General features: G+C 38.8%; 1 protein-coding gene across 2 annotated transcripts in view; it reads left to right on the top strand.

Moving 5' to 3' along the window:
* Nucleotides 1–27,760, top strand: part of ME1 (malic enzyme 1) — a 202,783-nt gene that overhangs the window by 13,839 nt on the left and 161,184 nt on the right. For both annotated transcript variants that reach the window (XM_064597816.1, XM_064597815.1), the window contains exons 2-3: nucleotides 14,829–14,962; nucleotides 19,386–19,535. In XM_064597816.1, the coding sequence (XP_064453886.1) occupies nucleotides 14,829–14,962; nucleotides 19,386–19,535 (284 nt within the window). The remainder of the gene's footprint in view (nucleotides 1–14,828; nucleotides 14,963–19,385; nucleotides 19,536–27,760) is intronic.

Below are 27,760 nucleotides of genomic sequence, written 5' to 3'. Positions count from 1 at the left end.
GGAATACTATTCTTTTTCATTTTTAATTTTCAACCTGACTAGGTCAGTTCACAGGTCAGACCCATCTTCTATGGTTTGTGGTTCCAGTATTCCATTTTCAAAGCCACTTTGTAGTGCTGTTTGGATCTGTTCCATCATGTGTACTGCCCTGTAGCCAGGGTAGGATCTGTGCAGTGGTTTACACCATAGTTTAGTTCTCAAATCCTTTGTAATACTATTTAAGATCAGGTCTATACATGCATAGCTCAGAGGTGAGTTCAGGAGTTCACATAAAACTTTGTGGGATTGCTCTCTTGAGTTCCCTTCTTTCTATGATCTTGCTGATACTTTGTCTCCTTGAGGCCCCCCCTTTCCCAGCCCACTAGCCAGAAAACTGGGCCTTTAGTTTTCTTGCTCAGCAGTATACTTCCTCTGCCTGCATTTATACTTAGGGCCAAGTAACTGGAAGACAGAGATAAACGCAACAGACATTTGATCCATGATTTTGGGACCATTGCTCTTCTGGTTAAAACGAATGATTTTCCTTTCTTACAATTTTAGACATCTGTGGTGGTTGTGCTCCTGTCACCCACTCTGAGATTCCCATGGGGGCTGGGGCTGGAGAGAATGGAAGATAATAGTGGATTTCCCTCTTCTGTGACCTTTAGGAGTCTCCTTTCCTGATTCTTAGACCAGAAAAAGAAAGCTCTTGGCATTCTTTTTGTCTGCACTCCGTTGCTCTTTTAGCTTTTTAAGTCAAGGCCAGTTGATTACAGATGGCGGCGGGGGGGGGGGCGGGAGGGGAGCGGGGAGGGGAGCCAAGCTGCACTGACGGGCAAATCTCCAGGAAATTTACCTTGGATTCTGGTCTTCTTTCCCATTCTTATGCTGCCATTTACTTTTCAGAGTCTTCAGATAGCTGCCCAATGCAGTCTGTACAGAGTTTATAGTTGGGTTCTTTGGGAGAGACAAGATAAAAAATGCTTACACCATTTTGCACAGAGCCAGAACCCTTAGATTGTTATTTTTAGGATGTGAACGTGTGAAACTCAGTCTAATTTGGTTTTAAGTTTCAGGGGGAAAAATCAGGGAATCTCCTCTCAAATATATATTTCCCCCCCATTTACTGGGTACATATTTGCTATAGTAATATTAGTAAGAAAGGTTATCCTATGGAAAATGGTTTATGTAAAAATAACTCAATTTATAAAATTTCTATATTCTAAGGATTTAGAAATGCTTGGCCTTTTTAAAAAAGATTTGTTTATTTGAGAGAGAGAACAGGGGGAGGGGCAGAGGGAGAGAATGCTCAAGCAGACTCCTTGCTGAGCAAGGAGCTGGATGCAGGGCTCGATCTCACCACCCTGAGGTCATGACCTGAGCCGAAATTAGAGTCAGACTCTAAATTGACTGAGCCATCCAGGTGCCCCACTTGGCCTTTTTGATAATGTATGTTTCACTTCTGTTTCTCTTTATGCTGTGATGGAGGAAATACTATAGAAACTACAAGGTTCAAAATTCCTCTGGGGAGGTGTGTAGATTGTTATACTGGCTTATATCATAGCTTTATCTTTTAATGTAGTTGCCCATGGGACCTGGAATATAGTTAGTATTCTGTAAAAGTCTGTTGAACGGAAAAATGAGGGTTATTTGTTGAAGTAACTTTTTATAGCTCTATTCTGCCTTTCAGATGTGGCGATAACCTCTCCACAGATCACATTCTACATTGTGGGGTGAATATGCTATTGAGTATGTGTCTGAGAATCTCTTTCCTGTAGTGGGTATAGGGATGTCCGGTGTATCATTTAGGATTGGGTTTTGATATATATAACAACAACACCAATAAAAACAAATAATAGTGACTTGGTTAAGATGTAGCTTATTTTTCTCTGGCACATGAAGGAAATCAAAGGTGGACAGTCTAGGCCTGTTTGGTGGGTCACAGAATCATCAGGAACATTGCCGCTCTTCTGTCTTCGAGAACACTTTATGGTCCTAACTGACAATTGGTCTATAGATATCATTTGTATATTCCAAGCTGGCTGCTGGAAGAAATGAGAGAAACACAAGAAGGGCCACTTTCCAGTGGGGTCAGCTCTCTTTAAGGGTCCTGCCCCACATCGCATCCATCACTTCTACTTACATGTCATTGCTCAGAACTCAGCCACAGGGCCTCATCTAACTATAGGGGAGTTTGGAATTTTAGTCTTTTATCTGATACATTCCCACCCCAAATAATATTGGGGTCCTCTTGCTGGGGAAGAAGGGGAGAAACGGATGTTACAGTAGGCAAATCACAGTCTCTGCCGTATCTAGAACTGCCAGAAACATAAGAATAGAGATTTAACAAATGTAAATAGTAAGTATGGTTATATTATTCTTAGAGATTGAGATAAATGGTTCTTAATAGTTTTAATATATTTCATAGCCTTACAATTGACTGTATAAAAATAAAAATACAAAAAAGTGAAAAGTTTGTCTCCCACTCACAGCGAGACACAGCGAGAGAGGGAACACAAGCAGAGGAGAGGGAGAAGCAGGCTTCCTGCAGAGCAGGGGGCCAATGCGGAGCTTGATCCCAGGACCCCAGGATCATGACCTGAGCCAAAGGCAGATGCTTAACGACTGAGCCACTGAGGCGCCCCTAAAGTTAATCTTCTAAGTTAAAATGTTATTGATTTTTTAAAAGATTTTATTTATTCGAGAGAGAGAGAGAGCGTGAGAGAGAACACAAGCAGGGGGAGGGGCAGAGGGAGAGGGAGAAGCAGACTCCCTGCTCAGATCCCAGGACGCTGGGATCATGACATGAGCCGAAGGCAGACGTTTAATCAACTGAGCCACCCAGGCGCCCTCAAACATTATTGATGTAGGGCATGAATCAGAGCTGCCCTTGGTGTGGTGGCTACGAGGTTGTGTTATGAAGACAAATGATGCAGTTGGGAGACATGGAAGACAGATTGAGAGTCACGAGCCCAGATGTAACCTTCTGTCGTCTGCCTGGTACTCAGAAACTGGTTCTGAAGCACTGTTTTCTCTTTCTTTAATGAGCTAGCCTTTGTATGTTGATTCCTTAGTATGGTGAATAACAAATATTGTGGGTGAGTGCTGCTAACTCACTTGTAGTGTTTTCACAAAATGGCATCATGAGTCAGGCAAAGAACTGGGTCTTGCCATTACTCTTAGGATAAAGTTTAGAACTTTATCTAGCTAACAAGGACTGGCCTGCTCTGGTTCCTGCCTGTCTTCCCAGAGTCATCTTTCATCATTCTTCTCATAGTTGATGTTTCCTTCCCAGTACCCTCTCTAAGAAGCCAAGCTCTTCTGCCTCGGGGTTTGTGCCCCTGCTGTTCCCTGCACAATCACTCTGAACCTTTCACCTGGTCAACTCCTACTCTTCTCCTTGTCCTTCAGATCTAATTTAATATCACTTTCCTTTTAAGCCCCTAAGTTAAGTTAGATAGATAAGTTAGATTTCTTTCCCCTGTACTTATCACATTGTTATTTTATAATTATTTGTGTAGCTATTCATGTAATATCCTGTTAAATTCTCTAGATTGTTAGCATCATGAGGCTGTGGACCATATTTGACGTATCACTGTTTCATTGGCTTAGTGCTTACAAGTGTAAGCATTCACTCAACAAATATTTGGTGTGAGTGGGATGATTTTAGCCAAGCCACTGGGTATCCAGACAATTGGTCAAATATTATTCTGGATGTGTCTGTGAGGGTGTTTCTGGATGAGATTAACATTTGAATTGGTAGACTGAGTAAAGCGGGCTTCCCTACCTAATGTGGGTGGGCCTCATCCAGTCAGTTGAATATCTGAATAGAACAAAAAGGCTGACTCTCTCTTTTTTTTTAAAAGATTTTATTTATTTATTCATGAGAGACAGAGAGAGAGAGAGGCAGAGGGAGAAGCAGGCTCCCTGCTGAACAAGGAACCCAATGCGGGACTTGATCCCAGGACTCAGATGTTTAACCATCTGAGCCACCCAGGCGCCCCAAGGCTGACCCTCTTGTGAGGAAGAGGGAATCCCTCTTGTCTGACTGCCTTCAAGCTGGGACATCAATTTTTTTCCTACCTTTGGATTTGAACTGAAACACTGGCTTTTCCTAGGTCTTAAGCCTGCTGGCCTTTGGAGTAGAACTGTACTCTCAGCTCTCTTGATTTCTCAGGCCTTTGTGCATGGACTGGAATTGCACCATTGGCTCTCTTGGTTCTCCAACTTGCCAACTTCAGATCTGAGGACTTGTCAGCCTTCATATTTGCATGAGCCAATTCCTTATAATAAATTTCTTCATATATGTGATGTTTATACACACACCCTATTTGTTCTGTTTCTCTGGAGACCCTTGACCAATACCAATGACAATCTCCCATAAAGTAACTAAGAAGAGACAAAACATTTCTGAAAATCTCAACTGTGGATCTGAAGTAAGAAAGCCATCTTGTGGCGTTTCTGGGAATATCATGTTGATATGTGAAGTATATATCCCTTGGAAACTGAAGCATTATTCTCTGCAACAGTTCTTTTTTTTTTAGGTTTTTATTTAAATTCCAATTAGTTAACATATAGTGTAATATTAGTTTCAGGTGTAAAATATAGTGATTCAGTGCTTCCATACAATACCCAGTGCTCATCACAAGGGCTCTTCTTAATCCCCATCACCCATCTAGCCCATCCCCTGACCCACCTCCCCTCTGGTAACCATCAGTTTGTTCACCATAGTTAAGAGTCTGTTTCTTGGTTTGCCTCTCTCTTTTTTGTCCCTTTGCTTGTTTGTTTTGTTCCTTACATTCTACATATGAGTGAAATCATGTGGTATTTGCCTTTCTTTGACTGACTTATTTCACTTAGCATTATACACTCTAGCTCCATCCATGTCATTGCAAATGACAAGATTTCATTCTTTTTTTATGGCTGAGTAATAATATTCCATTATACATACACCCCCCCATCTTCTTTATTATTAGTTGATGGACACTTGGGCTGTTTTCATAATTTGGCTATTGTAGATAATGCTTCTATAAACATCAGGGTGCATGTATTTCTTTGAATTAGTATTTTTGTATCCTTTGGGTAAATACAGAGTAGTGCAATTGCTGGATCATAGGGTAGTTCTATTTTTAACTGTTTTCCAGAGTGGCTGCACCAGTTTGCATTCCCACCAACAGTGCATGAAGGATCCTTTTTCTCCACATTCTTGCCAACACCTGTTATTTCTTGTGCTGCTGATTTTAGCAATTCTGAGAGGTGTGAGGTGATATTGCATTGTAGTTTTGATACGCATTTCCGTGATGATCAGTGATGTTGAGTATCTTTTCATGTGTCTGTTGGCCATCTGTATGTCTTTGGAAAAATGTCTATTCATGTCTTCTGCCCATTAAAAAAAATACTTATTTATTTATTTTAGGGGGGAGGGGCAGAGAGGTGGAGAGAGAAAATCTCAAGCAGACTCCCCACTGAGCATGGTCCCCCCACAATGTGGGGCTCAACATGGGGCTCGATTCCACAACCCTGAGATCATGACCTGAGCCAAAATCAAGAGTCAGATGCTTAACTGACTGAGTCACCCAGGCACCCCTTTCTGCCCATTTTTTAATTGGATTAATTGTTTTTTTTGGTGTTGAGTTTTGTAAGTTCTTTATAGATGTTGGATACTAACCCTTTATCAGATACATCATTTGCAAATATTTTCTTCCATTCCATAGGTTGCCTTTTAGTTTTGTTTTTTTTCTTCACTGTCTGCAACAGTTCTTAAAATATTTTGTACCAAGTCCCCTTTGGAAGTTTGGTGAAGTCCATGGCTTTCTTAAAGCCGTGTTTTCAGATAAATAGAATGCATAATGTTATAAAAGAAACCAAGTATGATATAGGTATCAAAATATTAAAAAATAAATATGTGATATTATAAGATATATTCTTCTTTATGAAAGACTTAAATAGCTAGACAGTATATTTAAATGTGAGCAATTTAAAGTAAAATTTCATTTATTAAAGAGATTGGTGTGAAGGTCGTTGACATGACTAGCTTGTGTGCCTTTTCATGTTACAAACAACCTTATTGTGGGTCTAAAATTACTGTAATTTCAAAGTAATGATAAACATAAGTGTTATTTCAAGATATATGCCATAAGTTCAAGGTGATAAAAAATATTATTTCTATTTATGACAGTCACAGGAACTACTACTACTACTGTTTCTTTTGTTTATTATCTTCTTTTACAATGGAAGGAAATACTCAGTTTCACAGTGCAAAAAGATGCCCACATTTATTTATTTATTTAAGATTCTCTTTATTTATTAGAGAGAGAGCGCATGTGCACGAGCAGGGGAGGGGCAGAAGGAGGAGGAGAGAATCTCAAGCAGACTCTATGCTGAACACCGAGCCCACCATCCGACATGGGGTTTGATCCCAGGACCCTGAGACCATGAACTTAGCCAAAACCAAGAGTCGGACGCTTAACTGACTGGCCATCCAGGCGCCCCAAGATGCCCACATTTAAAGATTCCTGAATTATATCTACTGATTCCTTGCATGTCTGTCATTAGGTCCATGTGTGAAAGTGATATGCATTCAGTAGAAACTGTATTTTGAATTTTGAATTTTGATCTTTTCCTGGGCTAATGCTATGAGGTATGGTCGTCTCTTGCGACGCTAGGCAGTGGCAGCAAGCCGCAGCTCCCGACCAGCCACATCACTGTAAGGGGAAACAGCTGGTCCACTTGACCATTCTGTACCCATCCATCTGCTCTGTTTTTCACTTGCAGTGTAATATTCAATCAGTTATGCAAGGTATTAAGTACTTATTTATATAATAGACTTTGTGTTAGATAATTTTGGCCAACTGTAGGCCAGTGTAAATGTTGTGAGCACATTTAAGGTAGGTTAGACTAAGCTGTGACGTTTGGTAGGTTAGAGGTATTAAATGCATTTTCGACTTAATGGCATTTTCAATTTATGAGGGGTTTATCGGGATGTAACCCCATTGTAAGTTGAGGAAGAGCTGTACATAGAACCAAACTACATGGAAATGAAAAGTTGTTTCAGATTCATATAGTCATCAATTTGTTTACTTAAAACTTATTGAGGCCCTGTTCCATCTTGACATTTTACTGGGTGCTGTTCAAATATGAATATCATAGTTCCTGTTCTCCAGAAGCACCTAGACCTTTGGGTAAAACAGCACTTCAGCAGAAATAATGATATGAGAAGTTGCATGATGAAAGTACTTGATGCTTTGGGAGGACCTTGGAGGACGCCTTGCCAATCCAGAGAGGAGGAGGAAAGCCTCCTCCTCCTCATCATTCAGGAATAGGCAAAAGACATTTACAAATTCATGTTTAATTTAATGTTAAATTTTTCATACTCCATAGATTCTTCGACTAGCTCAAAGAATTAAGAAATCAAAGTCACAATTCATGATTATCTTGTAATCCCAATGTTTCTGATTCACTATATGGATAATTACTACATGTAGTATCATAGGCATATCTAGAATAGTGTAAATTTGCATGTGATTATTAGGGCCTCTACTGGCAATCAGTATTACCCATTTGGTTTGGATGAGATTTGGCTTTTTTTAATCACTTGTGTGCATTGGCAGTTTCAATAGTTTACTAAGAATTACCAGCGTGCTCACCTCCAGTCTACTTACTTAACAGGTACTTTACTGATTTGGTGACTTTGTGAAATTTACCTTAAAACTTCCTTGGGGACACAGGCATTCGATTTTGCTGAAAGAATTTTAAAATCTTTTTTTTTTTTTTTTTTTTTTTTTGGGCGCCTGGGTGGCTCAGTTGGTTAAGCGACTGCCTTCCGCTCAGGTCATGATCCTAGAGTCCCGGGATCAAGTTCCGCATCGGGCTCCCTGCTCAGCAGGGGGTCTGCTTCTCCCTCTGCCCTCTTCCTTCTCATGCTCTCTGTCTCTCATTCTCTCTCTCTCAAATAAATAAATAAAATTTTATTTGAGGGGGAAGGTGCATGCCCGCACGGGGGGAGGGGCAGAGGGAGAGGGAGAAGCAGGCTCCCAGCTGAGTAGGGAGACTGACACAGGGCTTGATCCCAGGACCCCCCAATCTCCACCCCAGTCAAAGGCAGATGCTTAACCAACTGAGCCAACCCGGGTGCCCCAAGAATTTAAAAATCTTATTAATGATTTTAAGAGCTATGTTTGGAAAATGTAGTATTAACATTGATTGTTAATAATTTCTCACCCTTATAAGGAATCTATAAAGACTAGTAATCTGAGTTTTAAGTGAGAAATACTTAAACTATTTAATTAAACCTCTCATCCAATATTTTAAAAATCCATTTGCTGTCTTAGGTAGAGATGCTCTTTCTTTTCATTAATTAAGCAAACATATCACTTAAACTACAAAATAGTTATAGTTGCTGATATCCTGTAATACCTAGATGAAATGATTTTTAGGTGTTATGGTTATGATATTTTGCTGTAAATTTTAGGGTATCTAGGACCAAGTATATTTTATTTATTTTTTTAATTAAAACTCAATTAATTAACATATAGTATATTATTAGTTTCAGAGGTAGAGTTTAGTGATTCATCAGTTGCATATAACAGCCAGTGTTTATTACATCAAGTGCCCTCCTTAATGCCCATCACTCAGTTACCCCATTCCCTCCACCCTCCAGGAACCCTCAGTTTGTTTCCTATAGTTGAGTCTCTATGGTTTGTCTCCCTCTCTGATTTTATTTTATTTTTCCCTCCCTTTAGGGCCAAGTGTATTTTGGATTTATTTTTGTAATCACTACTTCTGCCAGTTTAAATTACGCTATATAAATATGAGTAAAAATTAATTGCTGTGTAATGACACCAAATTTTTTTAAAAAAGCTGTTGTTACTATATTATTGATTTTAAATAATTAATTTTCTGCCTCTTAAAGGAGATGATCACTAGAGAATTTGATTGCATAGCTGAATGCATGCAAAATAATTATTTAAAAACTTTACCTTGGAAATGTGTATCCCATCTGGCTGATTGGTATTTTTGAAGAAATGAGGTTACATACACCAGGAAAGTTCTAGAAGTCATTATTTATATTGTTAATTAGAATTAAAAAAATCAGTTTCAAAGAACAATATTTGGCACTGTGGAAGACTTGGAAGAAGGAACCCTTCAGTATATGTCCAGGACAAATTAGAATCACTTGTCTTTCTATAGTTATAGAATATGCACATAAACTATGCTAATACATTTGAAAATATTGACATTTAAATCTAAAGCTCACTTTGATCTCTTATTTCAGAATAATAAATAATGAAAACAAACATTACAATAAATGCATTTTATAATGAATTATTCATATATAGATTACTTAAAGATTTTTGTGATTTAGACAGTGTTTTCCTTTTTGCCATTCCACTTGATTACTTTGATTTTCCTTATTCAGGAAAAACGGCAAATTACTGAAGCTTATTGTAAACATTAAAGATGGTTAGCATGGAATTCAGGTTGTATCTGTTCTGTTTTTATGGTAATCATTTCTGATAAATTACTTAGGACAAAGTTTCTTTCTCAGGTGCAAACGTAGTTTCTGATATAAGTCTCTTGTTATGTCAGGAATTTTGTTTTCCTTTCTGCTTGATAGTCTCAGTTTTCTCAAGAAGATATACATAGAGCAATTAGTAGAGCCCAGAAGAATAGTTGTCCTGTGCTGTCCTAAGTAGTGAGACAGCATACCATTCTGCTGTCTAGGAATCGGGTCCAGAAGGTTTTGTAAGGAGGAGGGAGAGAAAAAGAAAGAGAGAAAATGAGAAAACCAGGGTTGAACCTAGGGTGTATGAGAAAGCTTTTGGGGAATTAGAATTATAGGTGGCCTGGAAACTTAATATATGTATAGAAGTCTAAACTTTTTAACTACATGAAAGACTCAGAAGAAATCAAATGAAAGTTAGAAGCTGCATGTATACTTGGGATACACTGTCCTTTGTTGGATAGGCCTCACAGCATAACTCTAAGGTAATTCTTGGAAGCAGATATTTGTTACATCAGCTTTTAATGAGGAAAATGTATTAAGCTAGTGTTTAATAAGGAGAATGTATTAAGCTACTGTTTATAACCTCTACAAAATATATATGAATATATCTCTGTTAGTATGAAAAAATGAAAGATCGAGCCAGGATTATTAAATGGTTCAAAATTCTATTTATTGTTTCTCTGAATACTTTCTGGGAAGTTGCTGGTTGGTAATCACATTGATGTGTCATTCTTAAAAACTGGTTTAAGTGAAGTCTTGCCATATATATTTTTAAATTTTCAGGGATTTTAAGATTTAAGTTTGCTTACTCACTGACTTAGTTTTTTTTTTATTACTATTTGTAAAGTGTAGTAATAGAATATGAACCTTATCATAGGACTTTAACTTGACCCTGTTTCCCAGATTTTTAAGCCCTAGTTTTTTTGTTTTGTTTTTGGTGGTTATTGTTGTTTAAGAGCTGAATTGACACTTTATTATGCCGTAGAATATTTGGCTAACAGTGTGTGGGTGTTTGTAGTTACTAACCATCAAAGGACAGCAAAAGATAGCCAGATGGCATTGTCATTTTATGGCAAAAGATATGAGAGACCTGTTAGGTCAGACCAAGATTGGGAAATTTATGTAAAAAGGACTGATATACCAATAAATGATTAAGTGCCATTATTAAGTGAATGCAGGAGCATATGTTAGTGCTTCTGATAACAAGCCTTATTCTCAGAATATTGATAATTTTGATTTTTATTTTGCAGGCAGATTTTCAAGGCATAATATTCAGAAGTTTACTACCTTTTACATATGTCCATGTATTTTTGAGAGTTTTAACTTTAGTTTTTTTCCCATTTTTAATTTCCAAATTTTTCATTTTAAGCTAGAGAAACATCTATTGAATTTTCTTTCTTTTCAAATACATTACTGTATATAATTCTTTTATTCCAAAGAGTTATTTGTGACATTTTGCTTTAAATGATGTCCTCCCAGTTATATCTGTAACAAGTGAAGTATGCTTTCCATTTTATAGTTACTTTTTTATACAAATATCCCTCTTTTGTTCCTTTTATTTATTTATTTATTTATTTATTTATGTGTATATTTATTTATTTTGGGTGGTGAGGGGCAGAGGGAAAGAGAGAGAGAGAATCTTAAGCAGGTTCCATACCCAGCATGGAGCCTGATATGGGGCTCAATCTCACAACCCTGAGATTGTGACCTGAGCTGAAATCAAGAGTTGGACGCTTAACCAACTGAGCCACCCAAGTGCCCCAGTTCCTATTAATTTTAAACTTAAATTTACCAAGAATTAATATGCTAATCAGTTTCCTGAGCAATAATTTTGCTGTTTTTAAAACTTTTACTATTTCTCTAAAATTAAATATTTAAAGCTTTCTATTTTGCTTATGCAGCACATTACTGAATTCTAGTTATATCAGGTGCTTTTCTTTCTTTTTTTTTTTTTAATTTTTTTATTCTTATCTTAATCCCCATACATTACAACATTAGTTTTAGATGAAGTGTTCCATGATTCATTGTTTGTGCACAACACCCAGTGCTCCATGCAGAATGTGCCCTCCTCAATACCCACCACCAGGCTAACCCATCCTCCCACCCCCCTCCCCTCTAGAACCCTGTTTGTTTTTCAGAGTCCATTGTCTCTCATGGTTCGTCTACCCCTCCGATTTCCCCCGCTTCATTCTTCCCCTCCCGCTACCTTCTTCTTCTTCTTCTTCTTTTTTTTTTCTTAACATATATTGCATTATTTGTTTCAGAGGTACAGATCTGAGATTCAACAGTCTTGCACAATTCACAGCGCTTACCAGAGCACATACCCTCCCCAGTGTCTATCACCCAGTCCCCCCATCCCTCCCACCCCACCCCCCACTCCAACAACACTCAGTTTGTTTCCTGCGATTAAGAATTCCTCATATCAGTGAGATCATATGATACATGTCTTTCTCTGTTTGACTTATTTCACTCAACATAATATCAGGTGCTTTTCTAAGCATTAAGGATGAAGCAGTGAAAAAAAAAAAACAAAACAGACAAAATTCCCTGACCTCATGGACTTCACATTCTGATTGGGGGACACAGACCACAGATAAAAAAGAAAATGGCATGCAAAAGGTTCCAGCAGTACCATGAGTGTCTCCTGGTGCCTGCTGGAACTCCTAGGCAAGGGACTGACAGGCTGCACTGTCTGCTCTTCCCCAGGCATGCAGGAGGGGTGGTGGGGCTAGGCCCAGCTGAACACACCAGATTATCCTTTAGGAAAGGGTCCATCCATGACCCAGCAATTGGACCAGTAGGTATTTACCCCAAAGATACAGACGTAGTGAAAAGAAGGGGCACATGCACCCCAATGTTCATAGCAGCAATGTCCACAATAGCCAAACTGTGGAAGGAGCCGAGATGTCCTTCAACAGACTAATGGATAAAGAAGATGTGGTGCATATATACAATGGAATATTACTCAGCCATCAGAAAGGATGAATACCCACCATTTGCATCAACATGGATGGAACTGGAGAAGATTATGCTAAGTGAAATAAATCAAGCAGAGAAAGACAATTATCATATGGCTTCATATGTGGAACATAAGGAATAGCGTGGAGGACTGCAGGGGAAGGGAAGGAAAACTGAATGGGAAGAAATCGGAGATGGAGACAAACTATGAGAGACTCTGGACTCCGGGAACCAAACTGAGGGTTACAGAAGGGGGGTGGGGGTGGAGGGATGGGATAACCAGGTGATGGGTATTAAGGAGGGCACGTGTGGTGATGAGCACTGGGTGTTATATGCAACTAATGAATCGTTGAACGCTACATCAAAAACTAATGATGTACTGTGTGCTGGCTGATTGAACATAATAATAAAGAAAAAGCAAAAAAAGGAAAAAAAAATAGAAAGGGCCCATCCAACTGCTGAGGAGCAGAGCAGCTGCAGAGGACCCCCAACTGAACACGTAACAATGTGGGCTTTTGCAGTCGTAAGAGTGGCTGCTATTGGAGAAAAATATCTGGGAACTGGACACCACCTGTGCTGATAGCACTTGGAGACCTTCTGAGAAGTCAAGATTATAAACACTTTCTTATACTGGAGGTTCTGGAGCCATTGGTCCCGGCCAGCCCTTGTCAGCAATTGAGAGAGCTCCGCCAGGGGTCATCCAGGGGATAAATCTATTTGACTTTCTTCAGGCTGCCCCCTGGACCCAGGAGTTGAATCAAACATGAAGCTTTCCACCAGTGACATGAATGAATGGGCCTAAACATATAAAAAATTAGAAGAAAGAGTTGTTTGTTGACCTCCTTCACCTGCTTTCTGAGATTGGATGTGTAATCTACCTCTGGGATGAACCAAATTGTCTTTTTCCCAGAGTAATACTCAGGAGTCACTATTCTGCCATTGTGGGAAGCTTTCAGGGGCAGAGGAGGATGGCTGTAAAATCACCCAGTAAAAGTTAGCACATTTCTACCATCCAGGTTGTCTAAGAAGCATCAGGTGTGGTTACCGTAAGTGAACCCAACCATCACCTTGTTGGCGAACTTTTGCCAGACCCAGGGGAACAACTGCGTCTATTCAGAGAAGCCTCTTGGGCTTTGGTAGCTCCAGGGGCAGTCTTCTCCAGGGGTACTGCTCATCCCATTCTCCCAGATTAATGACTACCAGGGTTTCTCTGCTATTACTTTCCTTCATATTATGTTCCAGCAAATCTCTTTGGTCCATTCTGGATTTTTGTATCAATCCATCAGTTATATTTCATTGCTTGTTTTCAAGCCTCATGTTTTATTCAGTAAGTGTTCATGTAAACAAGTAACATAGAATAATAATAGGGTTCTAATGGACATATTGGCTGAGTCTGGAAAGGCTTTAGAGAAGAGGGAGCATTTGAGGTCAGACTTGAAAGGTGGAAAAGCAAGGAAAACATTTTTGTCCATGGTGTCATGAAAGAATAAAAGACTGTTCTGTGTTCAGGCAATGGTGAAAATTTTTGTGTAGCTAGGAGTATAATAAGAATAGTAGGATAGGGGAAGGGAGGGAAAAATGAAACAAGACGAAACCAGAGAGGGAGATAAACCATAAGAGACTCTTAATCTCAGGAAACAAACTGAGGGTTGCTGGAGTGGAGGGGGGTGAGACGGATGGGGTGGGTGGGTGATGGACACTGGGGAGGGTATGTGCTATGGTGAGCACTGTAAATTGTGTAAGAGTGATGAATCACAGCCTGTACCTCTGAAACAAATAATACATTATATCTTAAAAAAAAAAATAGTAGGAGATGGAGCACCTGGGTGGCTCAGTCGGTTAAGCATCTGCCTTTGGCTCAGATCATGATCCCAGAGTCCTGGGGTCTAGCCCCGCGTTGGGCTCCCTGCTCAGTGGGGAGTCTGCTTCTCCCTCTCCCTCTGCCGCTCCCCCTGCTTGTGCTCTCTCTCTCTCTCAAATAAATAAAATCTTAAAAAAAAAAAAAAGCATCAACATTAAGAAAATAATAGGAGATAATTTGGGAGAGGAGTATTGGAACAGGTGCCTCAATCATATATAAGGCTTTTTTTAAAAAATCTATTTTATAGGGGAGGCACAGCAGGTCATAGGTGACCTAGCATTACCTAATTTCAAAACTAACAATATGAATGACACAGATCTGAAAATATTATAGTATTCAAATATTTAAAGATGAGGAAACAGGTATTGAGCGATGATATGATCTCACAGTTGAATGGCCGTGTTTAGATAATACCAGATCTTCTGATTTTTTATTCCATGTATCTGTTGGATCTTATGTGTGTATATGTATATAGGTTTTGGTTTTTATTCCCTTCATATTATTGTGTTTTTCTTTTCTCCATAGGAGTTGGCTTTTACCCTGGAAGAGAGACAACAGTTGAATATTCATGGATTGTTGCCACCTTGCTTCATCAGTCAGGATATCCAGGTTCTTAGAGTAATTAAAAATTTTGAGCGTCTGACCTCTGACTTTGACAGGTAACACATTCCTGAAGATGATTTTTATATTTCTCTTAGGCAGTTGTCTGGTTTATTTTTTATTGGTTGAGAAAGTTAAAATATCTAGTGACTTGGAAAGAGTAGTCAAGTTTGAGATGAACTTACGTATAAATACAATGATGTTTTTAAAAATATTTTTTTAAAAACTATTTGAGAAAGAGCATGAGAGAGTGTGGGAAAGAGTGAGCATGAGCGGGGGTGGGGAGAGAGGGAGAAGCAGGCTCCCTGTTGAGCAGAGAGCCCGATGTGGGATTCGATCCCAGGACTTCAGGATCATGACCTGAGCTGAAGGCAGACGCTCAACCAACTGAGCCACCCAGGCACCCCCTTTTTAAAGATTTTATTTATTTGAGAGACAGAGAGAGACAGACCACAAGCAGCGGAGAGAGGGAGGGGGAGTGAGAGAGGGAGAAGCAGACTCCTCGCTGAGCAGGGAGCCCGATGTGGGGCTCGATCCCAGGACCCTGGGATCATGACCTGAGCCAAAGGCTGACACTTAACTGACTGAGCCACCCAGGCGCCCCATAAATACAATGATGTTTTAAAAAAAATTTTACCCTTGGTAGGAGCATTGGAATAATATAAAATTCTCCTTTCTAAATATATCCTCAAAGAGACTGCTTTTCTCTTATGATGAGATGGTTGCGGTGAAGGTGAATTATCAGGAAATGCCCTTTAAGACAGAGTAAAACAGGACATAATGGCTTTCAGTCAGACTTGAAGTTCATTGTAGATAAAAGCACACTTTTTCAACATCCAGGCTTGGTTCTAACACTACTGCAAACTTGGGTCACTTACTTTTAGAATTCGCTTCCATGTCTGCACAAAGATGAAGGTAATATTGTTCCCTACCTTTGGAATTGGGTAGCCTTCAGTTGAAATTCGGGCTGTGGTTCACTAGGGGCCTTAAGCAAACTATTGCAACCATTGCCATGACCACTGTGTCTGTCTTGCCCTGTACTTGCAGCTGGGCCCTTTCTTACTAAGGCACTGCAACTCTCTAAACCTGAGGTTTTTTTATTTGTGGGTTGAAAGAAATAATAGTTATTTGAAAATATTATTGCAAAGGTTGGAAGAGGTAGCAAACCAGTACCTAGTATTTGTATTAGTCAGGTTCTCCAGAGAAGAAGAGCCAAAACATACACATATCCTGCTGGTTCTATAGAGAGAGGCTGACTGACTGACTGACTGACTGATTGATTGATTTATTGATTGATTTTTAAGGAATTGGCTCACATCATTATGGAGCCTAGGTAAGTCCTAAATCTGCAGGCTGGAAACCAAGGGAAGAGTTGCAGTTCCAGTCCAAAGGCAGTCTGTTGGCAGAATTCTTTTTTGCTGGGGGGTTGAAGATTAGTAATAATTATGGAGTAGATGGGGCACCTGGGTGGCTCACTCAGTTGAGCAGCCGACTTTTGGTTTCAGCTCAGGTCGTGATCTCAGGGTCATGGGATCGAGCCCCGTGTTGGGCTCCATGCTCAGTAGGGTGGCTGCTTGAGGATTCTCTCCCTCTGCCCCTCCCTGACTTGTGCGGTCTCTTTCTCTCTAAGATGAATAAACAAATCTTTAAATAATAATAATTAGAACAATAATAATAATGGAGTAGCAGTCCAATTTCCCTTTGGTAGTCAGGATCAATCACCCCATCTAGCACAGTAACTCTTTTCTTTGCTTGTTGATTCAAAGATGTATGGTGGCCAAAGTGGCTAGCAGCAGTATTAACCTCCAGTTCAATGGAGTCATTGTCTCCTGGTAGAAACATTCCTCCCTTTGGAACTAAGACTTCTAGGCCAGTAGAGCAATAAGTTCATGGGGTCAGGAAGCTGAAATTTTGCTAGTGGGTCACTGGGGGTCATAGTGAGTGGTGCCGCACACTTCCGTTTCCATCCCTTGATTCTTTGACCTGTGAATCCTGGCTAGGGAGCAATAGCACCATATAGTGACACTGATTCAGAGCATATATAGCATCCTGGAGAACATTGCCCCAGCTTTGCAGGTTGCCACGACCTGGTGCTGTAACTGAGTCTTCAGAAGGCCATTCTGCCATTCTATCAAGGCAGCTGCTTCAAGATGGTGGGAAACATGGTGAATTCCATGAATATGGGCCCATTGCCACAGTTCATTTACTCTCATTGGAAGTGAGTTCTTTGATTAATAGCAGTATTGTGTGGAATACTGTAATGGTGTTTAAGGCACTCTGTAAATCTTTGGATATAGCTTTGGCAGAAGTATTGTGTGTAGGGGAAACAAATCTGTATCCAGAATATTTATTCTAGTAAGAATCTAACACCACACCTTCCATGATGGAAGCAGTCCAGTGTAATTAGCCTGCCACCAGCTAGCTTGCTGATCACCCCCTAGAATGGCGCCATATCAGCAGCTCTTTAGCATTGGTCTCTTCTCGCAGATGGGGTATTCAGCAGTGTCTCTAGCCAGGTTGGCTTTGGTGAGTGGAAGTCCATGTTGCTGAGCCCATGGATAACCTCCATCCCTGCCATGGCTACTTTTCATGAACCCATGAGTGAGGATGGGGACAGCTGGGGAAAGAGGCTGGCCTGTTTGCCTAATGTATATGTTTGCTGCTTCTTAAACTCCTTTATAATCCCTTTCATTTGTTCATAAGTCTTTCCTTCAGACTCTGATGTTTTTACTTTATATTCTTTTTCTGGGCCATTTACCTCTGCCTCGTAAGAGCTGGTCACATTCATGTTTTTACCACAGTCTATTCCTCAAATATTTATTGAGCATCAACTGAGTGTCAGGTGTTCTTTGAGATATTGGGATTATCGACGATGATCTCTGCCCTCAGGGAACTTAGGTAAATTATTTTTTAAAATTATTAGATACTAAATAGTAAAATAATAAATTAATATGCTAGAAATTGATGGGTGCTGATGAAAAAAAGTAGGGTAAGAGGAGCTGAGAATGCTGGGGGTTAGGATGGTCAGTTTGTGTAGTTATATTGTTATATCAGTCGGGATAGACTTCATTGAGAAGGTGATTCATGAGCGAGTTATCAAAGGCAGTGAGGTAATTAACTACATGAGGAAATCTGGGGAATAGTGTTCTTCAGCCAGTATGTTCAAGGGTCAGCAGAGACCTGTGTCTGCAGCAGAATGAGCTAGGGGAAAATGGTAGGTTGGGAGGGGAAGTTAGCAAGTTAGTGGAGGACAGATTGTGAGTGGCTTTGAAGGCCACTAAAGGACTTTGGTCTTATTCTGGGTGAGATGGGAGCCAGTCAGGGTTTTGAACAGATCAGCATGATCTGACCTATATTTCAAAAAGACTGTCTGCAATGTTGAGAATAGAATATAGGCTGGAAGAATATTTAGGAGACTATCACAATTCAGGTAAGAGATTAGACCCAGGATGGTAGTAATGAAGGTGTATAGATTTTGGATATATGTTAAAGGTAAAGCCAACCTAATTTCCTAACATATTAGATATGGGTGTTAGAGAGCTTTCAGAGAAGAGGAGGAAGCAACAAAGAAACAGGAAAGGAATGACCAGTGAGACAGGAAAACCAAGAAAAATATGATGGCCTGGAAAAAGAGGGTATTGAGCTCTAAGGAAGGGCACCTGTGTCACATGTTTTCACAGGTAAAATAAGATGAGGTCTGAGAATTGATCATTGATTTAGCAATGATGATTTCCACATTACTAAATCAGTTTTAGCATGCCTGAAAGTCATCATCTTCCCAGATGTTACAGGGTTTGCTATAACCCATCTATTTGCCAAACATTAGAATCCTTGGATCTCTGACTCCAAATTCCATGCATTTTCAACTATTCCAGGGAATGGAAATCAACTTAAAAATGCTGGTAAGATTAAGTACAATTTTGCAAGACTATTTTAAGTACTGAGCAGTTTGGGTTTTATTCTATGAATTATCGAAGGTTACAGGTAACATGATAAGGTTGATGTTTAGAAAGAGAACTCTGGGTTAGAAATGCCTCTAGAAGGAAAAAGGCCATTTGATACAAACAATAAGTCTCTTGAACTTGCCTACCTTAGTAATTTTTAGGGTTGGTGCTAAATTCCTTATTTTCTGCTTGTCATTTCCCTTCGTTATTCAGTACTACAAGTTACAGGATGAAGTCTATTTACTTAGTTAATGTTTAAATTATATCTATAGTGGTATTTTTATTTTAAAAAAGGGATAAAGTCTTTCCAGGTATTAAATAAAACTGTGCTGTTTCAGCAATGATTTTAACGTTTGAACGACAACTGCTCAGGTTTATGGTTCATTCTTTGAGGTGTTTAAGAATATTTCTAAAGTCTTTTTTGATCAGATGTCTTCTACGTGACATAAAAAATACTTTGTTGAAAAACGTTCATATTTCTAAGCAGCTGTTTCATAACTTGTTGGAATATAGATCTCATTATGTCCAATTTCCACAGGTATCTTCTCTTAATGGATCTTCAAGACAGAAATGAAAAGCTCTTTTATAGTGTGCTAATGTCTGACATTGAGAAATTCATGCCTATTGTTTACACTCCCACTGTGGGTCTGGCTTGCCAGCAATATAGTTTAGCATTTCGGAAGCCAAGGTATGTAAACTTTGATTTTAAATACCCTTGTGTATTTATTTTTTTGTAAAGTTTTTGCAGTTATTAAAAAAATTGTTGAATAGTATTTAAGTTTGGAAAAACCTAAATCAAATCTCATTTAAAAGAACTTCAGATATAAATTATGTAAACACTAAAATATATATTTTCTTTCTAGATTTAAGATCATGGAAAAGTATTACAAACCTATTTAGGTTTCCTTTTATAGACAGTAAGTGAGCTTGTGTTTTGTTTGGAAAGAAAGTAATTAATCATAATTAAGCTTTTCTTTGAGATGTTAATTAATACTATTATGTATACATTTTAGAAGTTAAAGCAAGGATTCCAAATTTTTCTGAAAATGAATATATTTTCTAAATTAAGAGTTGGCATTAAAGTAGCTTTTTTGTTGATTTTCCTTAAGCGAAATAGTAGTAGCCTTTAAAGATGTGTAAAATATAGAATACAGTTTTTCTAAATCCATAGCTTTACTTTATTAATTACATTACTTTAAATACTTTTGAAACAGGGAATAATTGAAATAAATATTAATACTTTTCACAGCAACAAGAAAAGCTCAAGTTGAGTATATTTATGTTACAGTTCTGAATTTAAAGATAAAAAAAGAAATGTTTATAAATTTATACTGCAAATATAAAAGCCTATTAAAAGTACTTAGTTTTCAAAGTAAGAGTATTTGAAAAGAGTATTTGAGAAGAGTATTTCAAAGGTAATATTTGAAAGTTAGATTGAATATGTGGATTTCCTATAGATATATTGATATATTGGTAATATTTAGCACATTTGTGCCACATTACTCTGTATAAACAAAAGAATTAGCCGCATCATCCCTCTTATAAAGAAAATAATTAGATAAATATCTGTAGGTGGTGTCTTAAATAACATTAAAAGCACATATCTATATTGCATTTATAAAACAGTTTTATTAACAGTGAATAAATATTTTATTCATAGAGCAAGAGTTACAATTTAGCTGGTAATTGTATTGTAAAGATAATTTTGGGGAGCATAGTATATTTATTTGTTAATCATACAAATAATACATATTCATTATTGAAAAAATGAGAAAATACGAATATACAGAAGGGAGAAATGCTTTAAGAATACCTAATGTCATCATACCAGAAAACCCGTAAATACAAATACATACTGTTTCCTTATACAAGGGATCATACTATATAAGCTCTTCCTTCCCTGTCTTCTCTGAGTGACATCATGAACATCTCCATGCTTATAAAGTATATTTCTACATAAAGAATCTTAGTAAAAAGGATGAGTGTATAACACTTGGCTGTTTTAAAATGTAATTTAAGCATATTTTTTGAAATTCTAATTTTTTGTGAGATCCTGAGAAATGCTAACAACTATAGATGTAGAAGAGTGTAGCTCAAAGTATTTGGGTTGACATAGATGTCTTAATAGCAGCAATTATTTTTTGAACATTTACTATGCACTAGATGATTTTTTAAGGGCTTAAGGTACATGTAAAATCTAAGAGCAGAAGAGAGGGAGATAAAAAAATAATTGTCTAGAATGTTTGAGGGTAAAAAGTGTTAGAAAGAAAAACTAGAGCAGGAAAGAGTGATTTGGAGAGTCAATTTCTTTGTGGGGGGCAGTTGCAATTTTAAATAAAGTGGGCAGAAAATGCTAGTACAGGAGTGAGGGGGTGGTCAGGTAGATACAAAAGGAACCGTGTGCAAGGCAGGAGGACTGGTCAGTGCCAAGGCCCTAAAGGGGAACATGCCTGGGGATGAGAAGCAACATAGAAGCCAGTGTGCTGGCAGTGTGAGAGAAGGGAGAGGAGTGGGGGAGGTCACTGATGGAAAATAAATGAGAAGGTACAGAACCTGGAGTTTCTTGTAGGTTAGAGAACATTGGCTTTTACTATTAGTTAAATGGATAGAAGAATAAGATAGCTAGTTAGCCGGCTAGTGCAGTAAACCCAGTGAGAGAGGATGGTGTTTCAGATTAGGGCAGCATTGTAATTAGGGATAATGGAATTATTCTGGATAAATAAAAAAAATCATGAGGATTTCCTGTTGGATTGGAGGCTCCCTGGAGCAGTGGTTAGAAGTATGGCCTCTGGAGTAGATTGCCTGTTTTCATGTACTTCATTTTGCTACTTGTTTGAGTCTTTAATAAATTATTGACCGTTTTTATGCTTCAGTTTCCTCTGTAACATGGGATTAAACTACAGCCCACCATCCTTTATCTACATATTTAAAATTTAAATATTAAAATTCTCCTTTGGGACAAACTTGATCTGTCTGAACCCATTTAGTGGCAAGTGGAACTGAATTTATATACAGATATTTATAGTATTTATCTGACTCAGTGTCATCTGTTTTTCTTTAAAAGTGTTAATGTATTTGATTACATGAGGATTTGTAAAAACTAAATTGATACATAAAGGGAAAGGGAAGAGGTAGCATAGCATTTGTAGCAAAATGCTCAGAAATGTTGAATGTAGGTGGAGATATTCATCTTATTCGTTCAGCTTTTCCACAGTATTTGAAATTTAGGTAAAGAAATGCTTTACTGACAAAAAAAGTAAAGTTCCTGAAATTTCTATATGATTTCTTTATGGCAGTTTTTTTGTCATGTTGATTTTTAATGTGTATATCATGCTAGACTTCTGATGATTTTGAAATTATTTAATGGAATAATTCTCCTGGCTTCTCCCATGACTATAAAAAAAGGAACCTATTTAAAAATGTGTTATGTGGCATATATATTTAGACATTGTATTTAATTGGAAAGGAAATTGAGATTCTGTTTGAATAATGATGGATCTTCAGACCTTAGTTAGCATGTACACTATTTTTTAAAGCCAAAATTGGCAGATGTCTATTAAATCTTTCCTACTGCAACAGCAAGTATTCTAAGACATTCAGAAAATGAACAGGAGGATTATACCCCTTGTTACATTTACTTTGTGTATTTGATGATAGCAATTAGGAACATAATAAGCGAAAATTAGGGGATAATAGTCCAAGTACTGAGCTTAATACAGTTGCAAAGAGATATATCTTTGTGGGTGTGTGTGTATGTGTGTTTATTTTTATTTTATTTTTTTATTAACACATAATGTATTATTTGGTTCAGGGGTACAGGTCTGTGATTCATCACTCTTACACAATTCACAGTGCTCACCATAGCACATACCCTCCCCAGTGTCCATCACCCAGCCACCCATCCCTCTCACCCCCCTCCACTCCAGCAACCCTCAGTTTGTTTTCTGAGATTACGAGTCTCTTATGGTTTGTCTCCCTCTCTGGTTTCATCTTGTTTCATTTTTCCCTCCCTTCCACTATGATTCTCTGTCTTGTTTCTCAAATTCCTCAGATCAGTGAGATCATATGATAATTGTCTTCCTCTGATTGACTTATTTCACTAAGCATAATACCCTCTAGTTCCATCCACGTCTTTGCAAATGGCAAGATTTCAAATTTTTGATGGCTGCATAATATTCCATTGTGTGTGTGTGTGTATATATATATATATATATATATATATATATATATACCACATCTTCTTTATCCATTCATCTGTCGATGGACATCTTGGCTCTTTCCACAGTTTTGCTATTGTGGACATTGCTGCTGTAAACATTGGGGTGCATGTGCCTCTTTGGATCATTACATTTGTATCTTCGGGGTAAATACCCAGTAGTGCAATTGCTGGGTTGTAGGATAGCTCTATTTTCAACTTTTTGAGGAACCTCCATACTGTTTTCCAGAGTGGCTGCACCAGCTTGCATTCCCACCAACAGTGTAGGAGGGTTCCCCTTTCTCCACATCCTCGCCAACCTCTGTCATTTCCTGACTTGTTAATTTTAGCCATTCAGACTAAATGGTATGAGGTGGTATCACATTGAGTTTTGATATGTATTTCCCTAATGCCGAGTGATGCTGAGCACTTTCTGTTGGCCTTTTGGATGTGTTCTTTGCAGAAATGTCTGTTCATGTCTTCTGCCTATTTCTTGATTGGATTATTTGTTCTTTGGGTGTTGAGTTTGATAAGTTCTTTATAGATGTTGGATACTAGCCCTTTATCTGATATGTCATTTGCAAATATCTTCTCCCATTCTATCGGTTGTCTTTTGGTTTTGTTGACTGTATCCTTTGCTGTGTAAAAGCTTTTTATCTTGATGAAGTCCCAATAGTTCATTTTTGCCCTTGCTTCCCTTGCCTTTGGCGCTGTTTCTAGGAAGAAGTTGCTGCAGCTGAGGTCGAAGAGGTTGCTGCCTGTGTTCTTCTCAAGGATTTTGATGGATTTCTATCTCACATTTGGGTCTTTCATCCATTTTGAGTCTATTTTTGTGTGTGGTGTAAGGAAATGGTCCAGTTTTATTCTTCTGCATGTGGCTGTCCAATTTTCCCAGCACCATTTGTTGAAGAGACTGTCTTTTTTTCCACTGGACATTCTTTCCTGCTTTGTCGAAGATTAGTTGACCATAGAGTTGAGGGTCCATTTCTGGGTTCTCTGTTCTGTTCCATTGATCTATGTGTCTGTTTTTGTGCCAGTACCATGCTGTCTTGATGATGACAGCTTTGCAATAGAGCTTGAAGTCCGGAATTGTGATGCCAACAGCTTTACTTTTCTTTTTCAACATTCCTCTGGCTATTCTGGGTCTTTTCTGGTTCCATACAAATTTTAGGATTATTTGTTCCATTTCTTTGAAAAAGGTTGATGGTATTTTGATAGGGATTGCATTAAAAATGTGTAGATTGCTCTAGGTATTATAGACATTTTCACAATATTTGTTCTTCCAATCCATGAGCATGAAACGTTTTTCCATTTCTTTGTGTCTTCCTCAGTTTCTTTCATGAGTATTTTATAGTTTTCTGAGTACAGTTTCTTTGCTTCTTTGGTTAGATTTATTCCTAGGTATCTTATGGTTTGGGGTGCAATTGTAAATGGGATTGACTCCTTAATTTCTGTTTCTTCTGTCTTGTTGTTAGTGTATAGGAATGCCACTGATTTCTGTGCATTGATTTTGTATCCTGCCACTTTACTGAATTCCTGTATGAGTTCTAGCAGTTTTGGGGTGGAGTCTTTGGGTTTTCCACATAAAGTATCATATATCAGGGTGCAAGTTTGACTTCTTTCTGATTCGGATGCCTTTTATTTCTTTTTTTGTCTGATTGCTGAGGCTAGGACTTCTAATACGATGTTGAACAGCAGTCGTGATAGTGGACATCCCTGCTGTGTTCCTGACCTTAGGGGGAAAGCTCTCAGTTTTTCCCCATTGAGAATGATACTTGCTGTGGGTTTTTCATAGATGGCTTTTATGATATTGAGGTATGTACCCTCTATCCCTACACTGTGAAGAGTTTTAATCAAGAAAGGATGCTGTACTTTGTCAAATGCTTTTTCTGCATCTATTGAGAGGATCATATGGTTCTTGTTCTTTCTTTTATTAATGTATCACATTGATTGATTTGCAAATGTTGAACCAACCTTGCAGCCCAGGAATAAATCCCACTTGGTTGTGGTGAATAATCCTTTCAAGGTACTGTTGGATCCTGTTGGCTAGTATTTTGGTGAGAATTTTTGCATCCATGTTTTCATCAGGGTTATTGGTCTGTAATGCTCTTTTTTGATGGGTTCTTTGTCTGGTTTTGGGATCAAGGTAATGCTGGCCTCATAAAATGAGTTTGGAAGTTTTCCTTCCATTTCTATTTTTTGGAACAGTTTCAGAAGAATAGGTATTAATTCTTCTTGAAATGTTTGGTAGAATTCCCCTGGGAAACCATCTGGCCCTGGGCTCTTGTTTGCTGGGAGATTTTTGATCACTCCTTCAATTTCCTTACTGGTTATGGGTCTGTTCAGGTTTTCTATTTCTTCCTGGTTCAGTTTTGGTAGTTTATACATTTCTAGGAATGCATCCATTTCTTCCCGATTATCTAATTTGCTGGCATAGAGTTGCTCATAATATGTTCTTATAATTGTTTGTATTTCTTCGGTGTTGGTTGTGATCTCTCCTCTTTCATTCATGATTTTATTTATTTGGGTCCTTTCTCTTTTCTTTTTTGGTAAGTCTGTTCAGGGGTTTATCAATCTTATTAATTCTTTCACAGAACCAGCTCCTAGTTTTGTTGCTCTGTTCTACTGTTCTTTTGGTTTCTATTTCATTGATTTCTGCTCTGATCTTTATTAATTTCTCTCTCCTGCTGGGTTTAGGCTTTATTTGCTGTTCTTTCTCCAGCTCCTTTAGGCGTAGGGTAAGGTTATGTATTTGAGACCTTTCTTGTTTCTTGAGAAAGGCTTGTATTGCTATATACTTTCCTCTCAGGACTGCCTTTGCTGCATCCCAAAGATTTTGAACAGTTGTGTTTTCATTTTCATTTGTTTCCATGAATTTTTTAAATACTTCTTTAATTTCCTGGTTGACCCATTCATTCTTCAGTAGGATGCTCTTTAGCCTCCATGTATTTGAGTTCTTTCCAGCTTTCCTCTTGTATTTGAGTTCTAGTTTCAAAGCATTGTGGTCCAAAAATATGCAGGGAATGATCCCAATCTTTTGGTACCAGTTGAGACCTGATTTGTGACCCAGGATGTGATCTATTCTGGAGAATGTTCCATGGGCATTAGAGAAGAATGTGTATTCTGTTGCTTTGGGATGGACTGTTCTGAATATATCTGTGAAGTCCCATCTGGCCAGTGTATCATTTAAAGCCTTTATTTCCTTGTTGATCTTTTGCTTAGATGATCTGTCCATTTCAGTGAGGGTAGTGTTAAAGTCCCCTACTATTATTGTATTGTTGTCGATGTGTTTCTTTGCTTTTGTTATTAATTGGCTGCTCCCATGTTAGTGGCATAAATATTTACAATTGTTAGATCTTCTTTTTGGATAGACCCTTTAAGTAGGATATAGTGTCCTTCCTCCTCTCTTATTAGAGTCTTTGGTTTAAAATCTAATTTTTCTGATATAAGGATTGCCACCTCAGCTTTCTTTTGGTGTCCATTAGCATGGTAAATGGTTTTCCCCTCACTTTCAATCTGGGGGTGTCTTTGGGTCTAAAATGAGTCTCTTGCAGACAGCATATCGATGGATCTTGTTTTATTCATCCAATCTGATACCCTGTGTCTTTTGATTGGGGCATTCAGCCCTTTTACAGTCAGGGTAACTATTGAAAGATATGAATTTAGTGCCATTGTATTGCCTGTAAGGTGACTGTTACTGTATATTGTCTGTGTTCCTTTCTGGTCTATATTACTTTTAGGCTCTCTCTTTGCTTATAGGACCCCTTTCAATATTACTTGTAGAAGCCATGAATTCTGTGTGTATTCCCCTAGCGCTGGAGTTTTGCAGTTTTCATTGCTCGTTACACTTGGTCTTGACTGGATGTTCTTGCTGATCTTCTGGGGGACAGGACTGTTGCAGTGATTCTCAGATGTCTTTGCCTGAGGCAGAATTGCCCTACCCTTGCCGGGGCCAGGCTAAGTAATTTGCTCCGGTTTGCTCTCGGTAGCTTTTGTTCCCTGTAAGCTTTCCGTATAGCTTTGGAGGACGAGAGTGAAAATGGCGGCCTCCCAATCTCTGGCCCCAGAGGAACCCAGAATGGGAGCCCCACTCCTCAGTGAGCCCCCAGAGAACAGCAGTCAATCAGTCCTATCTCCCTATCACTCCATGCTCACCCGGCCTGTGACTGAGCGTTTCTGTCTCTGGTGCACGACCCCATGTGGAGTCTCCAAACCCAGCAGATTCCTGCAGTGCGCTCCCGCGCTGCTCCTCCTGGGGGGAGGAAGGAGAGTTTCCCCCTGTCTGCCACTTGTTGTGTCCCTGCTGGAAGCATAGTGGCCCTACTGTTCACGGATCACAGTTTATGGCAACCCCAAGCTGAGAGCCCACTCCTTGGCTGTGTCTTTGCAGCCAGCTTCCCCGCTCCCATACCTGGGAGCTCTGCCACACTCAGTCACCCCTGGTCTTCCTGTGCCCCTGAGGGTCCTGAGACCACACTGTCCCAGCAAGGGTTCCACCCCCTGCTTAGCCACTGGAGCGATGTCCCTCAGTGGAACAGACTTGTAAAAGTTCCGATTTTATGCTCTGCTGCTCTGTCACTTGCTGGTAGCTGGCTGAGGAGGCTCCCTCCCTCCATGGTCTATCTTCCCATATTATCACCTTGGATTCACTTCTCCACACGTCCTACCTTCCAGAAAATGGTTGCTTTTCTGTCCATAGAATTGCTGCTATTTTCTTT

Source organism: Mirounga angustirostris, unplaced genomic scaffold (assembly GCF_029215605.1).
Source record: "Mirounga angustirostris isolate CCGP_5_RB_7025 unplaced genomic scaffold, mMirAng1.0.hap1 SCAF_8, whole genome shotgun sequence".
NCBI classification, from domain to species: domain Eukaryota; kingdom Metazoa; phylum Chordata; class Mammalia; order Carnivora; family Phocidae; genus Mirounga; species Mirounga angustirostris.
Note: the sequence above shows the minus strand (reverse complement) of the source record. Positions and strands in the feature narration are given on the sequence as shown.